Genomic DNA, 21,570 nt, shown 5'->3' with positions numbered 1-21,570 from the left:
CGATTGGCATTGCCACTAGCTCTCTCCGCTATTCACGATGTGTTTCATGTTTCTATGCTGAGGAAATATGAACCAGATCCATCACATGTGCTTGCACCTGATGAGGTTGAACTTGATCCTTCACTTTCCTATGTTGAACAACCTGTTCGCATTATGGATCGAAAGGAAAAGATATTGAGAAATAAATCGATTCCTCTGGTACGAGTGCAATGGACACGACATGGTGTTGAAGAATCGACGTGGGAATTGGAGAGCAAGATGCGAGATTCGTATCCACATTTGTTTGATTCTATGACATCTGTTCCATTGTATTCGATGTATTCTGATCCTTATTCCGATTTTAGTTTTGATATGTACTATAACTGGTGACATATATATGTTTGCCAATGTTATGTATATAGAGATGTTTGAGATTTCGAGGGCGAAATCTTTTAAGTGGGGGAGAAATGTAAGGACCGTGTATCGTATTATCGTAAATCTCATATGATTATCGATAATTAATGAACTTGTCATGTGATTATACATTTGATGTATATTATGACAATGAAATTGGAAAATGAATATTGAATATGAATTGATGTTGTACGAATTGATTTGAGAGGCCGGACGCCAATTTAGTACAAACATTTAAAATTTGTACAGTACGAGTGGCGCCCGGGCGGTAGAAAATGACCGCCCGAGCGCCAAGGTGAGAATTGCGAGCATTCGGGCAGAACATGCCGCGCCCGAGCGGTAGTTTTTGACCGCCCGAGTGCGGTGCATTTGAGACTCGGGGCAGAATGTCTCGCGCTCGGGCGCGAGAATTCTACCGCCCGAGCGCCGAGACGGTGGAGATAAGAATGAATTCTTTCATTCGATTTCTTCATTTTCATTTCAGAGAGTTCGAGAAGGAACGAGGGAAATCGATTTTCTTTCTTCCAAATCGACTTTGAAACGCCGTCTAAACGCGAAACAAATTATATATTTGTAATCTGCGCGTCGAGAGCTTCAGACTGAGGTAATTTTCTTCTAGTTCCAGCAGCTTGAAATATTAAAGTGCTGGAATAGCATGTATTTGAAGTTGAATTTCTGATATGTAGTAGAATATCCGACAATAAACTCGTATTCGAAGTCGGAATTGAATTATGATATGATTTGGATTTGATATGAATTTTTGAAGTTTCAAATGATATTTGAAACTCATGTTAATGATTTTGGAGTATGTTATTGATTGGAATGAATATGCTATTGATGTAGATAAAGTGTTATATCAATATCTTCAGGCTACATCAATTGGAACGAAGAATTGAGGTATGTTGCGACCGGGTAACATACGACAGGTATCTGTATTATATGATATATGTCGGTTTGATTGGATTGATTGGATTGGAATACGTGTCTATATGCCTATTTGATGATTTGATGTGGCATACATGATATTGAGATTTGAGATATCGATGTATAAAATAAATGTTTTGTTAACACACATCATTTTATGCATACATCGATACATGACATGCACGTTGAGCTATGATCCTTGGATACCCTGATATGATTTGATTGGACTCCGGGGTTTGTGAACACAATCGCTATGCCGGTATTATATGACCCGTAAAGCATAGACAATTGTGGCCCCATATGATTGGATATGAGATGTGGGATTGACGACGCTTCGTCGACGTTGTCATATGTGTATTCCCATATCGGCCGGTGTGCCAGCTCGAGCATTGATTTGATTTGATAGCGATTCGATTGATTCTGACATGTGCTCAGTGGATGGGCATTTGACCCGATACCTCCACGACATACATGCATTGCATACCATATATCATTGTTTAGATATCTGTGGTATATATGATTGGTTGTTCCATACGGAGCTTTGCTCACCCCCAAGGAGGGCTGTTGTTGTCTTTGTGTGTGGACAATGGCAGGTAGTCCAGGATATCAGGAGACCGGAGAGGGTACTTCTGGAGGGAGCCACTGTTGAGTTGAGGTTTTATATCTTGTTCCCAGTATATATGTATATGTATCTATATACCGGGGCATGTCCCGAGGATATGAGTTGTTTGTATGTGATTGGTTTTGATTACGTGTGGGCGTGTTTTATGATTTGAGATTAAATACTATTTTTAGTATTTAAATATTAAAAGAGATATTTTGGGCTCATTGTAAAGAAATTTTAAACTCGTTTTCCGCTGTGATTACTTAATCCTAATCAGATTGCATTGTAATAACGATTAGGAGCTAAGGGCCCCACATTTGCAGTAGACAGTAGGTTTTGTCCCAGACATTCTCAAGTTAAAGCCAGTAGAGGAAAAGACTACATCTCCTTCTGAAGCTAAAGTCTCCAGTAGTCCTGCATCTCTGACATTGCCTACTAAATCTTCATCACTTATTTATGTTCATGACTTGGCATCTTGTAGTGATACCTTCTGGAAACAGAAGAAGGGGAGACGTAGAAGATTTCATCTTCAAACTTCCAGAAATAACCACTGTCTACTGGCTACTGTTTTATTGTTTTCAACTCAAACCATCAGATCGTTTCTGCACCAGTTATTGTGATCTGCTGAAAATATATATTCGAACAAGATTAGCTGTAATCTCTAACAGGATTCTAGCAAATTTGCAAAAACGTCTAACAAAGGATCAAGTTTATTTACCTCCCCCCTTCTAAACTCTATTTCGATCCCCAATACTTTTGATCAATTATGTTCATCGGGATAGGCTTCCATATGACAAATTCATTCTGTTTGACTTCCTTGATATTAAAGTTGATTTTGAGTTGATGTTTATCTCACCATGTCAAAAGATCTTCATTGTAATTTTTTTTATCGTTTTCTTAACATATTCTAGTTCGATCCAAACTCTACCTCATTCTGGTGTAGAACTATTTTGATACTTCTATTTCTTCTGGTCGGAGGTACTTATATGCTCTCAATTTAATGAAAGCTTCTATTTCTTCTGGTCGGAGGTACTTATATGCTCTCAATTGGGGCATTGTTTCTACAAACCGACTAAAATCCTTCATTTTTAGGTTTAGAAGCTTTCATTCATTACCACGCTTGCTGCAAAATTGGATCAAAATTTTATGTAAAATGGCTCTCTTAGTTTCTGGATTATGACTTTGTAATCACATGATGTTGATGCTGATTTTCTTGTGTAGGACTTAAAAAAATTTAGGAAATAATTTCGTAACAGAATGTCAGCTCATGTACCATGGATATAAATCGATGCTGTTTTTATTTTGTACCAATGTTTTTGTCAAGAAAGTTCGATTAATATTTATGTCATCTTAATCCCCTTACATAAGGTTAAGATTTGTTTAGAAAAATCTCGTCCAGCAGTCTGAGATCATTCTTCTTCCAATTATTTTGGAAAAACTCCTCTTTTGTTGTAAAGATTTCAATCCCTGGATCAATTTAAGTTGTAAAATATTCTATTTTATATTGTTCATATAACATCTCTATCGGGATATATATCGAGAATGAGCTTGTGGTCATTAGCTCTTCCACATTCTATCATCTGCCATGAATTCACTTCCATTCTCCAGTTATTTCCAATGTTTGTGCTGTTCGAGAAACTCTAGCCCAAGAACCAATCTATCTCTGGGATTCCTTCGATGTAAATTTCCAGTTCTCCAATATTGATCAATTTTTTGTATATTTAATATCATAGGTTGTTCCAAATAGTATATAATGTTATAAATAAATTGGTTTATGTGTCTTATAATATCAAATATTATTTTGACTTTCATCCATCCTTCCGGACATCTAAATTTTCATGTTGTTGAAATTTTTTTTCTTGTTTGTACTTCTTGGACATGTATTTTCCCCCATTTTTGACTTGTTATTTTATCTCCTTTAAAAATAATCTTTTTGGTTCCAGTTTAATATTTTGATTATTTTGTAGGATCATTTTGTCTTGAATATGGATATTTGTTTTTTCCTGTATTAAAGAAAACTCGATTATTTCTGAATAAATTGTTTGAGCAAATTTTTCAAATATTTTTGGTATTTCAATAAATTCATTTCTAGTAAAAAAATTCTGGCAGATGTGTCAGTTGTGGATATTATTGGGTTTAGTGACCTATTTCATCTCTTCTATTCTCTTAATTTCTACTTTACACTTTAATTGAGTGTAATGTGTATTAGATAGAGCATATGAAATTTGATAGGTAATAGAATGTGGTCTATTACCCTTTTTCATCAGCATTTTTTCTCTGATCTTTTGATCCAATGTCAAAGCTCGGATAAAATCTTGATCAGTAAGGTTCTAAGCAATTTTTGGATAAATTAATCCTGCAATTTTCCCTCACAGAGATTCCATGAGATAGTCTCAGTATTGAATCTAGAAGGTTACTCATTCTTTTATCACATCTAGCAATATCAATGAGTAAATTTATTCCTCCTTTAAAAGTAGCTTTTATCATAACCTGGATTGATCCGATGAATCTATGACATGGTTTGTGCTATTTCTATCTCGAGTTTTTGTACTTCCACCATAATTTCTCTGAAGGAATAAATTGAGTTCTGTTTGGTTTCCCATAAGTTCTATGAGATTGTCATTTTTCTTTTGAAAACTTTATATATTATATGTTACTTTATGTTTCTTAGGCCAAGATTTCCTGAAGAACTTTTCTATTTGTGTAGAGAATCTTTAATATTTCTGTAGGCTATAATTTTCTCTCACGATCTTTTGGACAATGTTAGGATATATTGTTGTCTGGCTAAAGAAATAGACAAATCTTCATATGTTTTATGCGAAAGACTTCATCTTTAGTCAGATTCTGATTATGTTACATCAGATTCTTCCTGACTTAAGACTTCATTTCTTCTTATATACTTTGGTCTGAGATAATATCCTCAAACTGGTATAATTGAACAAGATCTTGGTAATAAATTGCTTCTTCAATATCCAAGGTCGCATCGAAGCACTTTATTATCTGCCGGATCAAAGCATTTTATTCCACTTATATCATTTTCTGCACAATTAGTTGAAATATGACATCTTGCTCAACATGTCCAGCAATTACAATCTTTAAAATTTTATTGGCTTGAATGTGAACTCTTATGAAAGTTTTCTTTGTGGGTATTATTCTCGTGCTTCGAGATGTGCTTGATATTTGGGATGACATCATACTCCTTGATGATCCACTTCTCTGCACATATTTGTAAGATATGAGTTTTTTTCTAGACCATATTGTTTTTGATTTCAAAGAACTAATTCCCCTTCTTCCACTACCGGTATCAAGGTTAGATATGAAACTCTTCCTTTTATGCATTTGTTGCTTACTTCCAATAATTGTTGAAATATCTTTTTTTTACAGCATAAAAGAGTAAGTTTATTAATACCACTTAATCGTTTGTAATTCTTTTGTAATGTTGTCACATTTAACTATTATGCTAATTTTCCTTTGAGAAAAGAGATCATCTGTGCCTAAGTATCTGGATTGCCAATGGCATATTCTCTAATTATCATTTCTCTCAAAAGAAATTACATTTGGGCAAAGAAAAGTTGCATTGCTATATTTTCTTCAACCCTTGAATTTCATCTACATTTAGTGAATACATAATATATTCATCCACTAATCAAATGTAATGTAATTCAAGATTATGCATAGCTTGAGTATATTTCTTTTTCTTTTCTATGGCTTGACTGTTAAAATAGTTTACCCCTATAAATTGTGCTTTAATTAAGGTATTCATTCTTTCGGCTATCTCATTAAGAAATTCTCCGGCTATGACTGACTCTTTGGTTTCTACCAAAATAATGTCTCATGCGATTTTAAACCATAGAGTCAATCCCATGCAATTTTTTGTCAGTTAAAGGTTTTGGCATCACCTTGTCTATCTCTCTTTGATGTAATAAGGGTTCATTACCAAATGATGGTGATAACTTTCCTACCGAAGTTTTTTTTACTAGAACTTGTTTTGTTGTTCTAAGTTTGGATTCTTGTTTGAATATAATGTTACAAGATTTTTTTTCTTGTTTTTCAAAAAAAAAATTCCCCCTTTTTGTGGTACATAATACGGAATATTGTCATAATTATGCAATGTCTTTTTATTTTCTTAAGATCTCCAAAGAGCTTAGATGAATATGGTACTATTTTCAGGAAGTGATTAAATTGAATCATAAATATACATTTGGGTTCTGATAAGTTTCCCTTGCTCCTGGTATCTAACCTGGTTAGATCTTTCTTGTTTCAAATATTCCAAAGTACTTGAATAATTCATGCAAATAATTAATCTCGAACCTGTGTTCGGATTGATATTATTTGGAAAAATTCTCTTCTTCAAGCATTTAATTACACAGTAATAATAATTTTGTATGTTTGAACTAATTTTACCTCGACTCTGATACAATTTCTGACCCATGTAAATCAATAAATTAAAATCAATAAATATAAGGGTATTTTTGTCATTTTTAGCATTTTAGGGAGTTAAACAAAGTTTTTTGGATTTACAGAATTATGATAATTTATGTTTTGCTTTGGAGATATATTTCCAATCTATCCTACAAATAATTGTGTTGTGAATATTTGATTTCAATATGATTTTTTATGTTTTAGATTAAAATCAAATCTATTTTATATCAAAAAATTAGTTGAGAAGATATGGGGGGAAATAGAGATGCTGAATTTACTATCAATAACAGGTGATGTTAATTTTACATATAAGATACGATGTTAGATCAAATTTGGGGAAAAAATTGTACGACAGATAACACATCATACCAAAAAAATATTAATTTATCACCCTCAGGCCTCAGATATTATATAATAGCACAAATATATGTTACCAACCGATAGAGTTATAAATTTACAAATACATGAAATTTTAGCTCATTTGTTTTTTTTCCTGGTAAAGTTTTAAAGAATTTATCCCACATTACATTTATGTTTCTATTAGTTTTGTGGGATATATTCTCTGGGATTTACACCAAAGGCCCACCTAGAATCTTATATTTTTACATGAAAAAGAAGAAGAAAGAATCTTGAATTTATGTAAAGAACGAGAAAAGAAAAAGTCTGTGATTCTGCTTCTTCTTTTTTCTTGGTTTTCCTGTGAGGTAAACTTGAATCGAGGATTTGAGTGCAAAAATTAATGTTATGTTTATTAATAGCAATTTTGGTTCGCATTCTGCTCTCACATGCTGATCCGTAATCAGCACAGAATGATAATAAATATATAAGAAAAATACTAAAAGTATGTGATAATATGTCATCCAATCATGCTAGCTGATAGGTCTCTATCAAAGGAGCCCCTTTTTTCATGTGTGGTGTGATTAGGTCCCCTGTTTGCAAACTCAGTTTCTGCTTTTAACCAAGTTGTATTTTTATAAGGGATAATGCAAGACTAGACATGGGTCGTTGATTCTCCAATCTTAGTGTATGATCGAATTTTCTCTCAGGATACCAATATGTGCTGTCCTTGTAGCAATAAATGACAAAAAATGCAGGAAATGGAATCAACCCATCCGTCCACATGGGGACAGAGTGAGGGACAAGTCATATTGAGAGTTCATTTTATCACATCATTTAATATATTCATGTATTATATGCCAGCTTCGACCAGAGAAAAACAAGGTCGTACCTTCACAAGATTCATGTTAAACAAGTACACAAATGGCAATTTGATCTTCACGTGACAATAAATCCACCGATATTTGCTGATCTGATCAGGTTCAACAACAGAAATTTCAAATATTTATGCATGTCCTGTGTCTGTGTGGCTGCCTTACATTTGGATTTTTGTTACACCAGCAAATGCTCGGATCTATGACGACATATTTGATCCAGCTACAAAGAATGAAACGGCCCCTGCTGAGTTTCGATCAAAAGATGGCAACCCAAAGAGGAGTTATTCGATGTTACCCTTGGAGTCGTACCCGAGCGTAGATCCAATGGCCCAAAAATCACATTAAAAAAAGGATGTGGTCCCTTTTTAGCCATTTGATCTACCCTTGGGGTGTGGCATGAAGCTACCTCGAAAGAGATAACAATGATTTGCAATAAATATGATCTGCACAACATAATTTATCACGATGATGAAAACTAACACAAGCATTGCCATCTCCAAGACCTATGCAACGAGCAAGAGAACGCTTACACTGGGAGATTGACAAAGGATCAGATACATGAGACCATCATCATTAGGAAAAATAAGAACATAAATGGCCATAATTATATTCCAGCGCAAAGGGAACCATACTGCAAACATTGAATAAAAGAGGAGGATGATTGATATGAATCTTTCTTTAGTCATCATATGAGATATGGAAACTGGTGGTACAGCCAGGTGCGTCCTTGTTCTCCGCTCCACAACAATCGTAAAACTTGGCAGCATATGGGGGATCATTTGGTCTCAATTCATAGTACCTTCAATAAATGATGTGTACCCACTTTTAAGAAGCAAACATACAATTTAATGGAATATTTCACATACATGCAATGATGCAATCAGCTAAATATATAGAGCGACCAATTCCATCGAGGTTACCCGATTCGCAAAACTACAGATGCCAAAAAAATAAAGAGATAAAGTTGTGGAACCGTGGCATGTAAATCTCAAAATAGAATTCTGCTCCAAAATCTCTTACGCCAGAGAGGACAACAGATCCTGATTTCAAACTCCCTCCAAGAAACAAACACAGAGTATGTGTGGTCATTTCTTCATTAATTCCACTTGAGGCCATTAATGTTAATAGCAGTGTAATTTCACTAATACGTAATTCTCTAAGTCACGTGTATTAATAAACTAAAATTTACATGATAGGAGTGGACTGATAGTATCAGAATCCTAAAGAGAAATCATTATCAAAGATTCAAACTTCGAGGACGAGGACAGAACTGCTACTAATTTGCTAAATAGACAGTATTTGAGAAAATCATGCCAGTGATTATGAGACTGCACAAAGCTCACCATGAATCATGAAAATTTTTAAGGTCAATTATAGATATCTCCCCGGAGGTTTATGTAATGGGCCTGTGTAACAGTATACAATAATAACACAAAAACACGGTAATCTTTAAAAATTACATATAACAATCTAGAGATTGTATCAATCTTACAGTTATTCCAGTCAAATACTACATGCATATCTACCAAGGTTTTTTCCTTTTTTGAACCGGAAATCATAAATATTATTAAGAATCAAGAGAATTACAGGTCTTCATTCAAAACATCAAAGATAAAATTTGGAGGAGTATTCCAGATCGAGAGACGAGCATAGAAACATGATGCCCTAACAAGATTGTGGGCAACCTTGTTTGCTTCTCTACGTATAAAACAGACACTGAACAATGGTCTTTGACGAAGTACTTCACGACATAGAGATAATTGAACCAAATTCTAATTCATCTTCTCTTTCCAAGTTTATTGCCTCAACAACTATTTTAGAATCGGACTCAAAGATTACATCTTGAACATTCATGCCTTCTACCCAGCTAAGGATTCCTTGAACGCCATTGCTTCTGCATCTTTAATTCCTACTCTTCCAAAGAACAAACTAGTTTTAGCTGAAATAAATAGTCTATCTGAGCCTCGAAGGACCATTCCCACCCCGATGTTCCTCGAACCATTATGTACCGATGCATCGAGTTGCATTAGTGCTTAAGCTTGTGGTTTTGCCAGGTAACTCTCTCCCCATCCTGCTGGTTTGTTCTATCCTGGGTTCCTTCGATGCTACGCACCGCTTTCAAATCTGTCAAGAGTTGTAACCCTGAGCTAACCACAAATTCAGCTGGTTTGACAATTTTGTTCCATAGCTTGTCGTTTCGAGCCCTCCATATGCCCCATAATACTATTGCTATATTTTCAAGAGTGCTAACATCTACTTTCTGGAACAATTTGAACATCCATTGGACGCAACCATCTGCTTCATTGGATAATGAGACACTTGGTTCTAGGTGCCAAGCTCTTCCTAGCAAGCTTTTGCCATTGGGCAGAAAATGAATTGATGCCATGAATTCTCCCATTCATTTCCACAGGTTGCACAAGAGATGGGACCATAACTTGTTTCTTTTGGTGGAATTTTCATGTTCCATAGCTTTTTCCAGTCCCCGGAGACCCCATTATTTTCTCCCACATATAATAGTTCATGTGCGCTTTTATATCCTGACCGAACCGTATATTTGGCATTGCTTCCATGGTGCCAAATAAATTTGTCTTCTCCCTCCTGTGTTTGTGTGTACATGGATGTTCAATATCTTCTGTACACCTTGATTTCCAAATAGGTTGTACAACAGCTCATAATCTCACTGGGTAGTGAAGGGGATGAATAATTCACCTACCCGGCACCATCGGATCACTAAGGCAAACTTTCGTCCCTGCTCGACGGGTGTTATCAAAGAATCGAGACTTTACAAATAAAGCCCGAGGATTGGCATTCCATTGCTGTCATTTTATATGTAAATGGTTACAATTATCTACGCTCCCAATGTGCCTATGATGTAGCACCTGGCGGACTGTTAGCTAGTGTGTATCATCTTACCATAATAGAGTATGGTGTGGATCAACCAGAAGAGGTATGCATAAAAGTATTTGCCTCAAGAGTTTTCTGGGTTTGGAAAAGTGTGGATTTTCAAGAACGAGAATCTTATGATATGTTGGGAATCTCTTATGATAATCATCCACGCTTGAAACGTATCTTAATACCTGAAAGTTGGATAGGATGGCCATTACGTAAGAATTATATTGCCCTCAATTTTCATGAAATACAAGATGCTCATTGAATGATAAGAAAGCAATTTCCACTTATACAATTTCAGAGATTCAAGGATTGTACTTTTTGTTCTAGATTATCATTAACCAGAATAATGGAAGTTTAATTTGAGGGAGGGAATTGTGGATAGGTTAACAAAAAAAGACAGAATTAGTGATTCGTTGGGATTCTTACATTTATTTGTAAGATATTTATTTCGTCTAAATTTGCGCCTATTCCTTAGACTGGTTCTAGAAAGTCATGTCTGGACGAATTAGAAAATCGAATAGGAAATAAAATTCAAAGCAATGAAAGGGTATCGAATTCGGTTGATTTGTATTGTATCTGAACCGAATCTTGTCTAATTCAACTTCGACTTTTTTTGTCTTTGACCCAACTAACTGAATCTTTCAAATAGGTATGAAATGAAGTATTGACATTCTTTTTGATAGAATTTTATTTTAGATAATTTATTATATTTATTTAATATTTAATTTAAGAAACTCTATGGGGTATATCTGCTCAAGATAGATAAAAAAAGTCTACTATGATCCAGATTCGAAATCAATATGTATCTCCCTTCATATCGATTCTTGTTCTAAAAAAAAGGACCTCATACAATACAAATTAATTATGTACCAGGAACCAGATTTGAACTGGTGACACGAGCATTTTCAGTCCTCTGCTCTACCAGCTGAGCTATCCTGACCATTCCCAATGTAGCATCCCATCCTCATTTTATTATGGGACTGGGGTCTATGTCAATTAAAGGGACAAGGGAAAATTACAAAGTTTTCTCCAAGTCTGTAATCTCTTGGATCTTTAAAAAGACGACTTTGTAAGTGTCAGTATGCAGTAATGATATTGATTGTGAATTATTCTAATAAGGATTTTTTGAATGTATATTCTATATCACAGAGAGTCATTTATGACCAAAGAAGTTTTTAAAAGAATTAGAAAGAGAAAGGAATTTTGAACCGTTAACGAACAAAGCGGATAGGGCTCACTTTGATCATTAAGAGTAGGGAACCTGTTCATTCCATTGAAACTATTGTTGGATATTCTCCGGATAAAAGTCATAATATGGTTATTATGGGTGGTTTAACAAAACATGTACCCATTACCAAGATCTCTTTTTTATTCGGTACACTTTCTCTTTGTGGTATTCCCCCTCTTGCTTGTTTTTGGTCAAAAGATGAAATTCTTAATGATAGTTCGTTGTATTCTCCGATTTTCTCAACAATAGCTTGGTCCACAGCAGCATTAACCGCATTTTATATGTTTCGGATCTATTTACTTACTTTTGAAGGGCATTTTAACAGTAATTTTCAAAATTACTGTACCAATAAAAACACCCTTTTATATTCCATATCTTTATGGGGGTAAAGAAGGGTCTTCAAAAAGTATTAATAACAATTTTCATTTAGTACGAATGACTAATAATCAAAGTCTTTCTTGTTTTTCGAAAAAAACATATCGAAGTGATGAGAACGTAAGAAAAAAACTAAGGGACGACCTATTGCTATTGTTAATGTTGATAATAAAAAATCTTATTCCTATCCTTATGAATCCGAAAATACTATGGTATTTCTTTTAATTGTATTAGTATTATTTACTTTGTTTGTTGGATTTCTAGGAATTCCTTTTAATCAAGAACGAACAGATTTGGATATTTTAACCAAATAGTTATCTCCATCTATCAACCTTTTACATCAAAAGACAAACGATTCAATAGATTGGTATGAATTTTTGAAAGATGCAATCTTTTCAGTCAGGTATAGCTTTTTTCGGAATATTTCTAGCATCTTTTTTATATAAACCCATTTATTCCTCTTTCCAAAATTTCGACTTAATCAATTCATTTGTTAAAACAGGTGCTAAGAGAAGTCGTTTGGACAAAATTATAAATGTTATATATGATTGGTCATATAATCGTGCTTATATAGATACTTTTTATACAACATCCTTCACTGGGTCGATAAGAAGATTGACACAATTAACTCATTTTTTTGATAAACGAGTAATTGATGGAATTAGGAATAGGGTTGGTGTTATAAGTTTTTTTGTAGCAGAAGATATCAAATATATAGGGGGTGGCCGACTTTCTTCGTATCTTTTCTTCTATTTCTCTTGTGTATCAATTTCTTCCTCACTTTCCACCCTTTCTTCCGTTTCTGAGGTTTCTTTCAGTTTCTTAGTAAGAATGGGTGACGGTATTCTTCCTAAATAATAGACACAGGTAATAAATAAGCAAATACTAAAGATCCGAGCCATAGATTTTTCAATTCTGATACAAGGTACTTATTAGATCGAATGTACTTATTCGATCTAATAGAATTATTTTGTCGTATCCAGACTAATACCAATCCAAGCCATTTCATGAATAAATGTGACCAATTAACCAACCAACAAAACTACTTGTTACAAATAACGTCTTGTTGTTGCATCGAAACATATAAATGTTGACTAATCTGGCTAATATTGAACTTGGTAAAATGAAATGGTTGAATAATTGAAAAATGAGATTATTCAAGAATACACATTGAATGCTGAAATTACGCATTGAATTTCTGGTAGTAGATCCATAATCAAAAAAGTGTTTGTGATTGTTGCAGAAGAAATGAAACAAAAGATATGGTAGAGCTAGGACAGTTATTGTATGAGGTCTACCCAATGCTAGATGCAGAGGCGCATCATAGATCGATATGAACATCATGAGCTGTCCCGTAATAAAACCAGTTGTTGCCGATACCTTCTTCTCAGTTCCTTCTTCCATAACTTGAGCTCGGAGAAGGAAGAGATAAGAGGGCCCTATGGAGAATGTGGTCAGAAATCCATAATAAACTCGAACACTCAAGAAATCGGTCGGACAGGCAGATTCACATCGCTTACAACCAACACAGTCTTCGGTCCTTGGAGCAGAAGCAATTTGTTTAGCTTCCGAAAGGATCTTCTGATCAATCCAGCAGATCATTTGGATTCCATTAAGTAATGAGGATTCGGAATATCACACATTGATCAATCAAAGAGAGATTCTTTGTTTGTCTGATTCGAGGGGAAAGGGTATAGTCGGTCGTGATAGTGTAGTGAGTCTACCCCCCTTCCCTTCCGTACCATCCCCTAAAAAGGTGGGATAGTTAACAGAGCCAAACATCCATTTTTGGATAAACTAAAATAAAGATGTTGCGGAGACGGGATTTGAACCCGTGACCTCAAGGTTATAAGCCTTGTGAGCTACCAAACTGCACTCGAGGGACAATCTCCGTCCGGCCTGAGGAAACCTTCGCACGCCTCCGTTACCTTTTGGGAGGCCTACGCCCCATAGAAACTGTCTACTGGAGACTGTCCTTTGGCCCGTAGGTCCTGACACAAGGTTAAAATTCTAGCTCTTCCAGAGTAGGTACCTCACTGATGACTCGGGCCCCCCGGAAGGAGGCCTTCTTCGCCTTCCACCTAAGCTGCGCAGGAAAGAATTCCTGACTATTGCATGGGAACAGGTTCATCTTCGAATTATTTTTCCGTTCCAATATTTTTCTATTGGAGCTTCCCCTATTCCTTTTATTGAACATAATGATGCGAATAGGACTTTAATGAGTTCTAATATGCAACGTCAGGCAGTTCCGCTTTCTCGGTCCGAGAAATGCATTGTTGGAACTGGGTTGGAACGACAAATAGCTCTATATTCAAGGGCTCTTGCTATAGCACAACGTGGGGGAAAGATCATTTATATCGATATTGACAAGATCCTTTTCTCAGGGAATGAAGATATTCTAAACATTCCATTAATTATGTATGAACGTTCCAACAAGAATACTTATCTGCATCAAAAACCCCTGGTCCGCCGGGGTAAATGCATTAAAAAATGACAATTTTAGCAGATGGTGCTGCTACGGTTGGTGGCGAACTTGCTTTGGGGAAAAACGTATTAGTAGCTTATATGCCATGGGAAGGTTATAATTCTGAAGATGCAGTACTCATTAGTGAGCGTTTAGTATATGAAGATATTTATACTTCTTTTCACATACGGAAATATGAGATTCAGACTCATGTGACAAGTCAAGGCCCTGAAAGGATCACTAGCGAAATCCTGCATTTAGAAGTCCGTTTACTTCGCAATTTAGACAAAAATGGAATTGTGATGTTGGGATCTTGGGTAGAGACGGGTGATATTTTAAGTAGGTAAATTAACGCCCCAAATGGTGAAAGAATCGTCGTATGCCCCCGAAGATAGATTGTTACGAGCCATACTTGGCATTCAGGTATCTACTTCAAAAGAAACTTGTTTATAAACTACCTATAGGTGGTAGGGACCGGGTTATTGATGTGAGGTGTATCTAGAAAAGGGGAAGTTCTAGTTATAATCCAGAAACGATTCGTATATATATTTCACAGAAACGTGAAATCAAAGTAAGCGATAAAGTAGCTGGAAGACACGGAAATAAGGGCATCATTTCAAAGATTTTGCCTAGACAAGATATGCCTTATCTGCAAGATGGAAGACCTGTTGATATGGTCTTCAACCCATTAGGAGTACCTTCATGAATGAATGTAGGATAGATATTTGAATGTTCGCTGGGGTTCGCGGGGGGTCTACTAGACAGACATTATCGAATAGCACCTTTTGATGAGAGTGAGAGATATGAACAAGAAGCTTCGAGAAAACTAGTGTTTTCTGAATTATATGAAGCCAGTAAACAAACAGCAAATCCATGGGTATTTGAACCTGAGTATCCAGGAAAAAGTAGAATATTTGATGGAAGGACGGGGAATCCTTTTAACAAAGAGAGGAGGACGGGTTATTCACATTTCATTTGATGGTCAGAAGCGAATTGAAAGCTAAGCAGTGGGAATTCTAAAGATTCCCCGGGGGTAAAATAGAGATGTCTCCTACGTTACCCATAATATGTGGAAGTATCGACGTAATTTCATAAATTCATTCGGTCCGAATGCTAGACTCTAGGGAACGTATAAACCAATGCTTCCATAGATTTTATCCTGGTTTACAATTATAGCTTCCATACATGTTTATTTTTTATTTTTCTTTTTGGGAATAATCTCGAAAGAGCAAGAGCCTTAACCACAACTCATCCGCTGATTCTTAAATATCAGTCGGTTCGGACCTACACTTAGTTTCAAGCTCTGTAATAGGAGGTGATGATATGTAGAAATTACTTGTGTCACGTAACCAGGGATCTTTCCATACACTAATATTGTTCCCATTTCCAATTCGCCATCGGACTCCTCTTTTTAGAATGACTCTTGAACTCCACAAACTACGTCATATGAAGCTAAGATTGTGACCAAGTTTTGCCTCCACAAAATTCGAATTGGAGAAGTACTTGGATTTTAAGACTCTGGCCATGAGGGGGTTTGGTTTAGCAATGAGATTCCATGCTTGTTTACCCAGCATAGCCAAGTTAAAATATTGTAGATTTCTGAACCCCACTAATCCACTCTACATTTTTCAGTCAATCAATGTTCATTTTTCCTGTTACAATTGCTTCCTTTAATGATCCTCGGGGACCCCACTAATCCACTCTACATTTTTCAGTCAATCAATGTTTATTTTTCCTATTACAATTGCTTCCTTTAATGATCCTCGGGGACCCTGGTTATGTATGATTAATAGTAATCATCACCAATATTTAGAACCAAGAAATGTTACTTTTTTCCATGAAAAACTTGTAAGTATACATATTACCAACTCTTCAACAGCATCCAATTTCAAAAATCCAAAACCATAAATGTCCCTTTAGAATTATGAAAACATTTTGCTCTTGAAAAAGGATCGGTAACAAGTAACAACCATCAAACAGGTAAAACAATTGTAAGTGTACAATGTACTCTGCCTCAATTCCAGTGATTGTTCCTGTAAATTTTCCAAATAGAGGCATCTGATACCAACTATGGCACAACAGTCGATACTTTGAAAACATTGAAATCTCCTCCTCTAAAAATCAAGAACTGAAGACAGCTTTAAGAAAAATGATCAAGCAATACAATTTGACACATCATCAACCAGACACCCATATACTATATATTATCTTTTAACATGAATTTCTGTAAAAATCACAAAAGAAACTCTAGATCAAGTCCGGTTTGCATGGGCGATACTCACATATTTATCAACATAATTTAATTAATTAAGTCATAAAAATATTTATTAAAACGTTTTATTTCGTGTGGACGTATTTAAATCCCTTATTTCCAAATTTTGCTAATTAAAATGCTTAACTCATTTAATACACTCGATAAGTTAAATTTAGTCCTAAATACTAAATTTAAAATACTTAATTTCTTGACTTAAAATAAAAATGATAACTTTAAAGTTTTAACATTTTAATCGTCTCTGATCTCCTTTCTCGGTTCGTGCATTTCAATAAAAGCTTTCCGCAGTCTCCTTCAACATAATAAAAAAAAATCCAGAGGAAATATCATATCCCCTTTATAATTTTATTGGCCACAACAGTATGTTTATATCCAACCAAAAGAAAAGAAGAATAAATAAGATACTCAACAAATACAGACTACATACACTAGAAATGCTTCATTTGTTTTGTCGAAAAATTGTTTTCAAGCAAAAAACATTTCAGTGGGTGTTGGCATGTCATGGACCTCATGGTAATAAATTCCATCTGATGTAATGGTACTTGGTGGTGGAAAATCAACATCACTAACCAGAAGGGTCATAGGTTGTAGTTTATAATCAGAATTACATAAATCTAAGCCAGTCGGAGCATTACAACACATAATGTTAGAGCTGTGAATATTTGAACTGTACAAGGTGAGTTTTTTATTGGTGAGATTTGGGCATTTATATGGACAAAAGTCAGAAGTCTAACTTAATCTTGAAACACTGACAGATTAAATTTTTTAAGTCGACTCGAGAGAGGGACTCTTTTTCCAATTCCTTCTTACATAATCCCACTACAGTGCTCATGGTTATTAGCTATTCATTTCTTAATATAAAGACCACAGTGTTTGAGATGATAACAATATAAATCAGGGAATCTACGAACCATAAACTATTTTATTGTCCTCATAGTTTCGTTCATAAATCTAGATTTATCCCCTTTATGGATATAAATGTTCAAAATTCAAAAACTCAAATTTCAAATTTATATTCTATAAATTTGAATACAAGAGTATATTTTTTAGAAATCCAATATATAATGGAACAAATGTTATGCCATTTTATTAGAAATAAAAAAAGCTGAATTTTGCCATTTATTTTATGATCAGTTAAGTATTGTGAATCTCGCAGAAAAGAAACACATATTCATGAATGGGAAATAACTATTCGCAATGAAAAAGACGTGCTCAACAAACAATATAGCATCGTACATGGCAATTATATGTCACTACCCAACCCTAGTCGCCAACAAGTGTCACCCATGTAGCTTTCTTGTGTCCATTACGTACCATGGACTTTCCATTATAATAAAACTCAGGCACTTATGTTCAAAAACCACATGCCTCAAAAATTTAATCCAAGCCGATATAAGGCTCAAAGCTCAAATCAAGGCTCACAGCACAAGCCAAGTCAACAACCAAACTTAAACCTAAACAATGTATAAGTGCCAAATTCCGTTGCATGAAGTTACCATAATAAAACAGTATCATATAAAGTCAATTTTTTTTTGTTTTCTATCATTCTTTTCCAAGCAATGTATTCGTCCGATATTGGTTTTGAAACATTAATTATATGCAATAATCCACTTGTGACATACATGATACATATTGCATTGCATTCATTTAAAGAAATTCCGCCTTGGAGTAATGTTGGTTGGATCAAGCGCTTGTCACCTTGGTTTTGTCACTATATCACACCGTACTGATTGAGACTGGTTCAAGTTGACGATGTCCTCACAAACCAAAACAAGTCTTTCTAGCGTGTTTATATTCTCAATCATACGCTCCATGATCAATCTTCCAGAAGGCACTCATCCCAGAATTATTCAAGTCAAGCACGCTTAATTTTGGAGTTTTTAAGTGATTACTTCAAAAAAAATGCACCTTGTTAGTATGAGTAATCCTTATCAATTATTTGTAAGTTTTCTCTAACATAAGGTGTGGTGGTTCGGAGTGGTTCATTCATGTTCTCTTTGCCTGGAAGCTTTGTCAAGAGCCACACTTTGTCCATGCTAACTTTTAGCACTGGCGACCACTCCCCGCCCTCATCGTCACCGGGACACACATGTCCACCAGCTTTAGCTTGGTTCGTCCCCACAAACCTTGGCAGGCCAAGCACCAAGGTTCAAGTACTCTCGTAGTAGGACAATTATTTTATCCCAACAAGTATCAAGGATCCATTTTCAATTTTCATCGATTTAAATCAATTAAAATCAAATTTTCGAACTTTAAACATTTTTTGGCTTGATTTGCTTTAAACTCTAATTTTCGGTTTAACTTATTTTCGAGCCTTGGTATGATTTAAGTTTTGAGTTATATACGTTTGAAAGTTAAGATCCTTTTTTATATTTATGACAGGTGTATGCCTGTGCGGACACAAAAGAATCTCCTGGACAACATGCATCCGTAATTAGGGTAATGTATGCCTGTGCAGACGCAGGTGCCACAAAATGTCTACAGATGAAGATGTGTATCACTTTCATAGGCAATAGGTGTGTCCCTTTAGTGAATTCACCAAGAAGGCAAGAACTACACAACTTTACATCAATTATAAATAGATCCCTTACATTTAATTTTATCATATTGAATCCAATGCTCTATTTCTCTCTATCTAAATTCTATCTTGGACATTTAATTCAAATGCAGTGAAGCTTCATCAGGATCATGGCTAACCACAATCCTCGAGTTAAACTAAAAATTCTTGCATCCAAAAAAAGTTTCGATTTTTTGGTACAAGGGCTGTCGGATTAACTACTAATTACTCCAATCAATGTGACTGTGTGACAGTTCAGTAAAATCTCGATTTTCAGGCCTTAATTTATAAGCCAATCCAAAATTGGCAATCATCAAAGATTAAATAACCGAGGCTATTAGTACAGGAAACTAACTGAAAATCATAATCTAAGCATCTCGCTAAATTATTAGGTACCACAGAAACCTGAAAACCACAAAGGCAGCCACAAACTAAAGGGAACAATATGATAATAAAGCTAAAATAATGGTCGCACCTTCGCTGATCGTCGTGACGGCGGCAGACGAAAAAGGAAGGATGAAAGCGGCATGATGTTGATGAGTTGGCCGACGCGACGTACGTCTCCTTGCAGCGCTTGCATAAGCTTTGCTTTCGGCTTTCCTCTTCAGCAATGACCTCTCTCTCTCCGCCGCAGGCGGGGGAATTGCGGCCCCGATCCATTTCTGCGCTTCAAAAATGAAATCACGGTGGCACAACTGTAGTAATCAGCTTCTATTGAGGTTCTTCGAATTTCCAATGAGCGGCCAATCAGAAATTCCATATACAACCCTGGCCATTTCACTGGGTGCAATTAGATCCTTACAAAGCAGTAAATATCACGAACCCCTTCGACAATGACTAAATAGCTGAGAGCACCTTATATTATCGATTCTATAGCTTTAACACCGGTAATTAGTAAGAGAATATTTGAGAGTAGGGATGTAATCAAGTCGAGTTGAGCCGAACTCTTGAATGTTTGAGCTTGGTTCGTTTATAATCGAGCCGAGCTCGAGTTTTATTTAACGAATATATGCATGGCTCACGAGCTTGTTCAAACCTTTATCGAGCCCAAACAATCATTAAATTAATTAAAAAGTAAATTATATATTTAAAGAAAAATATATTATTTTTATTAAAATTTATAAATTTATTATAATAAATAAATTTAATATATTTTTCTATATATTTCATAAATAATATGCAAAATCAATAAATCAAATATCAAAAATATTATTTTTTCATCTAAAAGATTACTCATTAACTTACCAACGAACATGTTCACGAGCTAACGAGCCGAATACTGTAAGGTTTGAGTTTGGTTTGTTTATCTTAACGAGCCTCATTAAACGAGCTCCAACGAGCTTTTATCGAATCGAGTTTCGAATAACTCACGAACGGTTTAGTTCGTTTACATCCCTATTTGAGAGCTTTTGCTTATTTTAAAAGTGATTTTTTATAAATTATTTGAATTGCATGAGAAGAAAAAAATAGGAATTGTTTGGAAATAAAAGTTTAAAGCTAGTACAAGCTAATATTTGAGTGTTTTGAAAAAAAATTATTTTTGAAATTAATTTTTAATAAGTGACAATAATATGGTATCACACAATTAACACTGTATTTATATAACTATTATTATATTTTGAATATTTTGTATCAAAATTATTTTATCTTTTTATAATATGAATGCTTGAAATTTTATATAAAATTAATTAAAAAACACATTAATTGTTTTTGTTCAAATGCACAAAAATATATTAAAAAATTCATGGAAATGAAAACTATAAAAAATGCAAAATATTTTTTAAAAATATAATTCTTGTCATAAAATATGATTGAAATTTTATAAGTTTCTTCTTAAACTCTTAAAAACTGATATATAAATAAAATTTAGCATTTTATAAATCTCCAAAAATATTTATAAAAATTAAAACCAATTGTCAAATATTATAATTTTTTTAAGAATACATATATCAAATTGTAATTTTAAATCATTAACAAAAAATTATAGCAGAAAAAAGAATGTCAATCTTGCTTCTAACTTTTGGTTAAAAATTACAAAAGTTGAAGCAGAAGCTGTCATTCATAAATATCTCAAAACACTTCCACTCATCTAGAATCTAGTCAAATTGTAAATTTAAATCATTAACAAAAAAATATAGCAGAAAAGAATGTCAATCTTGCTTCTAACTTTTGGTTAGAATTATAAAAGTTGAAGTATGAGCTGTCATTCATAAATATCTCAAAAC

General features: G+C 34.6%; 1 protein-coding gene across 5 annotated transcripts; it reads right to left on the bottom strand.

Annotated features, from left to right (window-relative positions):
- Positions 1–7,553: 7,553 nt before the first annotated feature.
- LOC140816347 (uncharacterized) lies at positions 7,554–20,113 on the bottom strand. 5 transcript variants are annotated; one of them, XR_012114578.1, is made up of 4 exons: positions 19,821–20,055; positions 8,088–8,356; positions 7,853–8,000; positions 7,554–7,777 (listed from the first exon to the last, which is right to left on the bottom strand). XR_012114578.1 is itself a non-coding variant. In XM_073175555.1 (2 exons), exons 1-2 carry the CDS (start codon positions 20,003–20,005, stop codon positions 8,236–8,238), a joined length of 306 nt encoding a protein of 101 aa, XP_073031656.1. In that variant the 5' UTR covers positions 20,006–20,113; the 3' UTR covers positions 7,624–8,235. The 5 variants fall into 5 exon arrangements, 1 of the variants encoding a protein (XP_073031656.1); XR_012114577.1 differs by having other exon boundaries at positions 7,853–8,356; XR_012114576.1 differs by having other exon boundaries at positions 7,624–8,000; positions 19,821–20,113.
- Between the last annotated feature and the right edge of the window lie 1,457 nt (positions 20,114–21,570).

Source organism: Primulina eburnea, chromosome 16 (assembly GCF_022965805.1).
Source record: "Primulina eburnea isolate SZY01 chromosome 16, ASM2296580v1, whole genome shotgun sequence".
NCBI lineage: Eukaryota > Viridiplantae > Streptophyta > Magnoliopsida > Lamiales > Gesneriaceae > Primulina > Primulina eburnea.
Note: the sequence above shows the minus strand (reverse complement) of the source record. Positions and strands in the feature narration are given on the sequence as shown.